Source organism: Wyeomyia smithii, chromosome 1 (genome assembly GCF_029784165.1).
Source record: "Wyeomyia smithii strain HCP4-BCI-WySm-NY-G18 chromosome 1, ASM2978416v1, whole genome shotgun sequence".
NCBI classification, from domain to species: domain Eukaryota; kingdom Metazoa; phylum Arthropoda; class Insecta; order Diptera; family Culicidae; genus Wyeomyia; species Wyeomyia smithii.
The window spans coordinates 179,308,098-179,316,837 of NC_073694.1; the positions used below are offsets into that span (position 1 = coordinate 179,308,098).

At 42.1% G+C, this 8,740-nt stretch overlaps 1 protein-coding gene across 10 annotated transcripts; it reads right to left on the reverse strand.

Annotated features, from left to right (window-relative positions):
- Positions 1 to 202: 202 nt before the first annotated feature.
- On the reverse strand, positions 203 to 5,224 carry LOC129717540 (RNA-binding protein 25). Of its 10 annotated transcripts, none has more exons than XR_008726695.1 (11): positions 4,663 to 5,224; positions 4,278 to 4,594; positions 3,268 to 4,215; positions 3,007 to 3,157; positions 2,287 to 2,941; positions 1,827 to 2,224; positions 1,647 to 1,764; positions 1,318 to 1,434; positions 847 to 949; positions 592 to 674; positions 203 to 479 (listed from the first exon to the last, which is right to left on the reverse strand). XR_008726695.1 is itself a non-coding variant. In XM_055667512.1 (10 exons), exons 3-9 carry the CDS (start codon positions 4,738 to 4,740, stop codon positions 1,672 to 1,674), a joined length of 2,640 nt encoding a protein of 879 aa, XP_055523487.1. In that variant the 5' UTR covers positions 4,741 to 4,777; positions 4,890 to 5,006; positions 5,068 to 5,216; the 3' UTR covers positions 1,173 to 1,525; positions 1,647 to 1,671. The 10 variants fall into 10 exon arrangements, 4 of the variants coding, with proteins under 4 accessions (XP_055523487.1, XP_055523484.1, XP_055523485.1 ...); XR_008726694.1 differs by having other exon boundaries at positions 847 to 1,033; XR_008726692.1 differs by having other exon boundaries at positions 1,318 to 1,525.
- Positions 5,225 to 8,740: the final 3,516 nt, after the last annotated feature.

Here is an 8,740-nt window from a genome sequence, read left to right on the forward strand (position 1 = left end):
TCGATAAAAATGGCATTTTCCAACGTTTTGAGCTGGAAATGCTATTCACCTAACGTACAATACAGTACAGATTTAACCATTGGTGGAGTATCACCACAAAATGTTGGTGATGAAGAACAAGTTTTACGCATAATGTAGAAACAAGAAAGCAAAAAGATTACCAAACTTCCAACAGAATTAAAAAAATGCTGAGACCAGCCTATTAATTCCTACTCTTTTGTTTCACTTCTTTATGTCTATTCAGATAAGTAAACCGAATCCTATAAGGATGTACACTAACATTACCCTTTCCTGCTTTATGATACCAGTTGCAACAGCGGATAATTTATCCAACATTTTAAAAGTAAATAATTATTCTATCTACATACGGGAGTAACTTCCTCACGGAACTAGAGCACCAACGGCAAGTTTCGCACATCTAAATCTAGCAGCAGTCAGATGACGTAAATTAGGCAAACACTGCCAAAAACTGAAAAACACTGCGAAAGAAAATAAAATCAATCTCTTAATCCTCAACAAATTCCATTTGTTTAGTTTTTTTTTTTTCTTGAAAAACTCTTCAACTTCATAATGTGTTTGGCATATACTCACGTGTAACATTCGGTTTCTCGGGCAGCATCCAACAAAACCGGAAGGTCAAATCTCCGAGCAATAGATTTCGCGCAGCAGCACGCCTGCAGGGGGAAGTATTTGAGAGTTTTTCGTTAGTCAGAGCACGGCCTCCCAAATTGATCAGTGACGGTGAATCGAAACTCGGGGCTCACCTTATGCTTCGCGTTGAAACATGTTTTACATACATTAGCCACAAGGAAAACACGAACAAAATTGACGTTTGCGAGTACTTACCGTCCTGCTGCAACACGATGACGACAGCCACGACGGTGAGGCGGGAACACGTCGGGAAGGCGCGCTCGGCACCTTCGAAGCTAGGCCAGTATCAATCGACTGACTGGCGGGGGGTCGACGACGGAACCGAAAGGAAAAAGCAACCACATTAGAGCAATGCTAGCTGATTTTGATGTTTTGTGTTGCGCTGGAAGGAGCAAGTGATATTCATTTCTTGGGATGGGAATTTTTGTACGATCGAATAAAATAAGTTCATTCCTAGAAATTTTAAAGAGACCGATCAGAAGCGGCACTATTTTCTCTGGAAAGTGTAGAACAACTAGCACTTTTTAAACTGTGACTTGATTTTATTTCGCTCATTTGTCTATGCTGATTTTTTTAGCAAGTTATCGATACCATAAACATAATTGTTCTGCATTTGTGTATAATCGGAATCTTCTACTTGAATAAGGTTAGCTGATTTCTACTCACATATCACTCATTATCATGTATGTCGACGTTCGATGAGAGAATGGGGAACTCCGATGGTGGTTCAGATAGTAGTTCTGCGGCTTGGCCTCACACAGCGGCGATGTCACTTGGCAAAATCTGCGTGTAAAATGTTGTCGATAAATGTGACAGCAACGATCAACGATCCGAATTTACGCAAAGCACAAACACTGCTGCGATATTTTGATTTCTAGTAGAAGTAGGCAATATTATATAGGAATTAATAAAGAGAAGCCTTCAAACACTCGTCATTAACAAACTGAGCTAACTCTCGCAACAGTTGAAACCTAACTAAATTCGTCGGTATATACCTGTAACTCCCACGAACTGCCCAGCTTACTTCGTTAGTCCAACCTTTTTCGCCTCGACTTCATAGATTAACAGGCGCCACATTTTCACCACAAATACCTCAGCTTCCTCGTCCAAAACCTGACAGAGAAAAACGTGATCATGTGAAAAAAAAAGTTGGAGGGCACACCGTCCGTACGTACCATCATAACGTCGTCTAAAATTCCCTGCGGAGTGCTTCCGGCCAGTACTTTCGAACAGATAAAATCAACCAACGTCGGTTCCGGCTCCCCAATGTATTCGATTATTTTCTTGTTTATCCACGGACGAATCTTCTTTTCGATCGTTGCATCGATTTCATTCCAATCCAGTGGATAGTTGAACAAATCGTTCTTCTCCGTGGGGATTCTATCGATAATACTTTTAATATGTCGTCGTTTTTCTTCCTGTGATTTGATGGTATCTCGACTAGATCGACCGCCGCTAGTGCCGGAAGCATCTTCGGCGCCTTTACTCTTGGAAGAGCCCTTGGAGTTCGAGTGCTGCGACGAACCAGTCTGACCAGCTGCCGCTGCCGCCATTTGGGCTTTGCTCTCTTCGTCTACAATTGAAAGCATTGTAAAAAGAAAGTCAGAAAAAAATCAACTTTTCGTGCCAACTTACCCAGCGGAACTAATTTTCTCTTTCTAGGCCCATTGGATTCTTCGCCGTCGTCTTCCATGCTGTTGAAAACGTCTTTAATTTCGAACTTCTTCTTTTTAGCATTAGCGTTCAAGCTAAGACTAATTGTGGGAGCAATCGGCTGTGGTTTCTCCGGAAGTGAATTCATACCGCTGTTGCTATTCCCACCAGGACTTTGCATCACCATGGTATTGGAATTCGAGCGCATTGAATGACGAGAGTTTTCATCTTCCATACCCATCGGACCACCGCCTATCACAGCGACAGGAGCCGAACCAAAACCGAAAGAATCCCGTGTTTCCGATCCGGCATGCTGCGATTGGTGTAGCATTACGTTATTTCCCAGGTGATGGTTATTGTTATTAATCGCAGGTTCTAAATCTGGCGATCCAACATTATTATCATCATGCCCACTGGAATCCGATTCGATAGGCTCAGCGTCGATTGCTGCCAGCTCACGGGATGCCTGAGCAAGGACGTAGCGCTCCTTGTTTGCTCTCACACGTTCCTTGTCCCGCTGTCTTTCCAGCTCACGTTGGCGTTCACGCTCTAGCTCGCGCTCCCGCTGCTGCGATTGCTCTAAGTTAACATCAATCAAGATCTTAGGTCGGTACATGTCCTCGCGCTGTTTCTTGGCCTGAGATTTTTTTTAGTAATCCGATATCAGTAACGCTTACACAATATTGTAAAGGGCAAAATTACCTTTTCAAACTCTAGTGTCGGGTTGTCGTACTCGCCGGAGAATATCTTGTTCTTGAGCTCATCGAGCTCTTCCTGCTCCTTGTTGCGATCTTTAGAATCTTGGTCCGCTTCGCGAACGCGTTCCGCCAATCGTCGTTGCAATTCACGACCCCTGAAAAACAAATTAGCTGAGTCAAAAAAAAATCGAAGAAAAGTACACGATACAACACAATCTCGTGTTAAGAAATAACGCAAAGATTTACTCGGATTTTGCCCACTTACTTATAATATTTAGGATCATCCCGTTCGTCGTCGTAGTCCTCAAGGAATTCTTTCAAACGTTTCGCCTCCCGCTCCCGTTCCTCTTCCCGGCAGCGCTCTTTCTCGCGTTCCTTCTCGTAATCCTTGGTCTTCCGTCTTTCGCGGGCCTCCCAATTGCGCAATCTTTCCTGATAGGCGGCTTCTTTTTCTTTGGACTTCTTCTCCGCCTTCCTTCGATCGCGCGCTTCTTCTTCCATTTCTTTCTCCCTCTGAATGTCTCGTGGATTGCGATTTTGCAGTTCACGCTCGCGTTCTCGTTCCCTCTCTCGCTCCCGCTCCCGTTCACGATCGCGGGCTTCTCTCTCCCGAGTCTCCCGCTCTATGCGTTCGCGGTTCTCCCGTTCTCTCTCCCGTTCCCGTTCCCTTTCCTTCTCACGTTCCCGCTCACGCTCGCGTTCTCGCTCACGGTCTCTGGATCGTGAGCGGCTCCTCCTCCTAGATTTTTTATCTTTCTCTTTCTCCTTCTTCGGAGAAACAGACTTCCTTTTTTCTCCTTCAGGCTTCTTATCTTCGCGAGCTTTTTTCCGTTCTTTTTCCTTTTCTTTCTTCAGTTCCTCTGCTTCAGTGTACTTACGGAATTTCCCTATCTCCTGACTTATAATTTCCCTTTTACCCTCCTCAATGTGCACGGACTGTAGTTGTTTTTTAGATTTGGGAATGCCAGCCTCATCATCGGGCGGATCATCCCCGTATAGATCTGCTCTAAATTCTTCCAGAATCCGGGTGATCAAGTCGACCGACTCGTCATCACACCTTCGTTCATACTTCTCATCACCCTTTCCCGTTTCGTCACCCTTGTAATCATCCAAAAGGGCTTTGTTTTTCGCATCCACCTTGGCTACTAACTTTTTACCATCAATTTCCAAATCGTGCAACAGCCGAACTGCACGAGCTCCAGCGACTGCACCACTAAAAACGCAAAAGTAAATATGTAACCACAGCAAAAAAATGACTTCGAACTAGTGACTTACTCATACTCGCAAAAGCCGAATGTAGATACGCGCTTCCAATTGATAACTGTGCCACAGGAAGCAAGAATTTTCTTGATCATCGGGTCCGGGGCCTTATCGCTGATATTTCCGATGAATACGGTAATCACCGGTCCATCGTAAGTCGGGGCTGGATTTGGAACTTGCACACCTCCCCCTCGATGTGCCATGTCGTGATGATTATTCATGTTGTTATACATCTGCGGGCGAGATCCAATCGTGGGCGGAGGCCCCCGGAAAGCGGGCCGTGCTCCCGGCGGAGGTTGGCTCATCGGTGGCATTCCACCCGGTATGATAGGCTGTTGGCATTTTCAATTTATACATAAAAAACTTATATTCTACCTGCTCATGTTAATAGAGTACTTACTGGCATTATTGGTGGTGCCATGGCGAAAGGCAACCCCGCTGGCACAAGTGCCGGCGGAGGTCTTGTCGGAAAGGACATGCCACTTTATTCACTGTTTCTCCACTAACACGCGTAGCTACCAGGGCAATGATAGAAATATCTTTATCAAATCAACTCGCACTAACGCAATTATTTTACGTGGTATCAAACTCAGACACCGGCAGCAATCGAAAAAATAAAACTCCTACCAAGCAAACGTGGAACCGACAGTCATTGGAGAGTTGCTCTTGCTTCTGCCGTTATGACGACGCTGGTCTCACACACACAGACGAACTATTTTTCGCTGATGCAGCTTTTCCGTTCACCTGCGACCGAAATAAAATTGCAGAAAAAACTGATGAACCATCAATTTTGCGTCATGCTAACTAGTGAAAAAGCAACTTCAACTTCAAATGCATGCAATTTCACTATTTTTATCACAATTCAAGCAGAAAAATTTCCAATTTTCGAGCTTATTTCACAGCTATCTGTGCAGCAGTCCCTCACTGGCCGACAAGATGGAAACGCGATCGTTCGTTCTTCACGTTTGACAGCGCGTAGTCTTCTTATTCTGCTGGGAGTGTGGCAGTCAGCGTTGCCAGGTATCCAGATTTAGCTGGATTATCCAGATTTTTGAACATGTATCCAGGTAAACAGCTTTGATGTCCAATTATCCAGATTTTTCATGGATGATCCAGATTTTATTTTCTCTGTTCCGCAAAAAGGTCATCACTTCAATTTTGGCGCGAAATTTTGCAATTTTGTCACCTCAAATTTTGCGTACCCCAAGACTTTGATCCGAAAAATTAACCTTTCACCCCACGAAATGACTGCCAGATTTTTTCCAGATTTTTATTTTGCCTTTTCCAGATTTTTAAAAAAATGACCTGGCAACGCTGGTGGCAGTGCAACTAGTCGGCACGGATAAAACGCATGTGGAAGAAACGCGATTTCGAAAACTGGTATAATGCACCCAGTAATGAGTAAGATTGGCCCTGACGACTCTGTTGATATTGGTTTGGTTTTTACTTGCGAAAGTGAAGAAGGGAAATATTTTTGCTTTTGTTTTCTCACATAAATTGACAATTGTATATGAGAATTCGCGTAGGTGCGAACAGCCCTAAAAATCTCTTTTACTTGTGCCAGGGCCAATACTTTTCTTCCCAACGTCGTATTCCGATAATTACTTTTTATGTAGAAAAACCAAAATCACTTCAAGCAATGTGAATATTATAAGGTATAATAAATCGATATGAACTCTCTGATATAATAAACATTCTCTGTAAAGTACTTATTTATTCCTTGAATAATTTGGCTTTTTTACGCGGCGAGCTCGGCGAAGTTTTTAACAAATGTCAGCAATATATTTCGACGAACATTCAGCAAATATATCGATCTACCGTGAGCCAGCAAGTATTGACATCTCGTTTGCCGAAGTTCTTGAAAATTCTGCCGAAAATTTGTAGAACATTTTGCTGAATTTATCAGCTGTTGAGTTCTCGGCAACAAAATCTAAGTGTGTAAGACTGGATCTCAAGCTCGGCTAAAAAAACATCCGAGTTCACTCGGCAACTTGGGATTCAACCGATATTTCTGCTTTCTTTTATATTGAACAGTTGTTTCCCTACACGCACGTTCAATTTCACTCTAAATTGAGTAGAAAGTACTCACTTTTGTATTTTGATTCAAAATGTCAAAAAATTAGTAACATTGATTAACGAAACTGAGTAACATTCACTCAGTGTTCATATTTTTCTGTTTTACTCACTTTTGGGTAACTGTTCATTTTGAATCAGTTTGCTGTAAACAAAAGCTAGGCATTTAACAGTTCCCTGTTTGGTTCGCTCATTCTTACATGGATTTGGTTTTGAAAGTACTGAAACGAATAGTTCACAATAAAATAAAAACCCGCTCTTTGATATATAAAAAAGCAAAGCCTTGGTGCTTCCGTATCGGAATTCGACCTCCTGTTTTACTATACACAGACTTCGCAGCCGACTGTTAAGTGTACAGGACAACTGCGGGGCTAGCGCTACGATCCTACTGACACTAACAGTCTCTCCCGAGCCGAGACTCGAACATACGACGACTGGCTTGTTAGGCCAGCATCGTACCTCGAGACCAACCGGGAGAGATTCTTTGATATATGAGCCACAAGTTAAATGTAGTTAGCTGAAGTAGTTAGCGAACGAAACGCGAAAAATAAGTGCCTTAAAACATCGGCCACGACGCACTAGTTCAATAAGTTTCGTTTTTATTACATTGATTTTATAACATATTGAACAAGCTATTTGAGTGGTCAGATCCGTATTCTTAAATCATGGACGAAACAGTAATGCTATTCTTCTTGTTATACTAGGTTCTTAAAGAGCTGGGAGTATACCGTTAATCTTAATGCTGTCGGAGGAAAAACTAAAAAATGTGTCTATGTTTGGTGCTGGGTTGTTGGTGGGAACGGCCCTTACGGTCATGATAATACAAGGAATTCGTTCATTGTACGTTCATTGTAGGATGGAAGCAATCTCGAAGTTAAATACGTGGGCACCTCCCTAACACCGGACAATAAACACAACACTGATAAGCATTTATCCACAATTGGGCTCTCGGTAGTGCTGGGCTTTGTCTTCATGATGCTTGTCGATCAGATGTCATCGCGGTGCAAGGAAGGATGATGCGTAAATTACAGCCACAATCTGGTAAACTACAGTTCCCGCACAAATGTTAATAGAATTGTAGCTTTTGAAGTAGAATACTTCTCTCAGGAAGTTCAGCTACATAGGGATGTGAAATGGAAATCTAAAACCGAAAAAAGTGTAAAATATGTCCAATTTCAAATGCTAATAAATCGGTTAGTATTCGATGGATTTCCTTCGTTCTTGCAGCAATGGATTGGAAAATCTTCTAAGATTCTTCCCAAATAAAGATAATTGTAATTTTATTATGCACACTATTGTACTATTGAAAATAGTCAAGCCTTGTCAAAACGAAAAATTCGACCTCTGGTTGGTCGTTATATGATTGCTTCTCAAGCACGGTCGACAGAATCATATACCTTGCAATTGAAAATATGCCATTTGGCCTATATAAGAGCCTGTTTCATCCGAAGCCGCTCATAATAGTTCTAGACTGCGATATCAGCAGTCATTTCTTAGCAGCAGCAGTAGCAGTGCAGTGGATACCAGCGATAGCGGATAGCAGCCACAGCTGTGGGGTAGCAATGTATAGCGTACTAGTTGCAGCGGATCTCAGCATCGATAGCAGCTTGGCCAGCTGATGCAGAGACAGCGGATACCAATGGCAGCGTGAAGCGGCCACAACTGTGGCATGGATACCAATAGCGTAGCAGTTGCAGCGGGTATATCTGACCATGAAGTATTTATCCAATAATTGAATGAAAATTGCAATTACAGCAATCGGCCATTTTCAAGGCTACTAAACGTTTTTAGAAGAGCATAATGAATGGTTATTAATAAACTGCAACTGAGGTTTGATGCTGCTGCAAATGCACAGCAGTATGATGTTCATTACGATTTGTTGATACTGTGCATAACAAGCGGTATATAAGAAACAAATCCGATTTCAAAATGACTGTCACGCATGCAGCCGGGTTATCTTTCTTGTGAAAGTATTCTACTTCAACCTTGCGGTCGTGGCTTTGCTCACAACCTTCCTGTGACTTTTTTCCGCGGAGCAATACGGAAGATACGGAAATCATATAAAATAATAATAGTTGGGTAACTTGATAGGAAATAAATCTATAACATGTTAACGATTTTTCTTATGTTGTTTTCAAATTTTAATTTCCGAAATTCTTATTGTTTTCTTTTGCGTAGGAACGTCAAATTAACGAAACTGAGTAACAGTTACTCAATTTGTCTAATTTATGCTGAATTTGAAATAAGTAAGTAGTATTAAGTTTTTGACATTTATCCGAGCTATTGGCATCCCTACACGCTCGTAAATAATAACTCTAAAGTTACAAAGTTACTCAAAATCAAAAAGGACTTCTACTCATTTTTTGACGTCTACGAACATCGTTCTAAACATGATGAGTAGAACA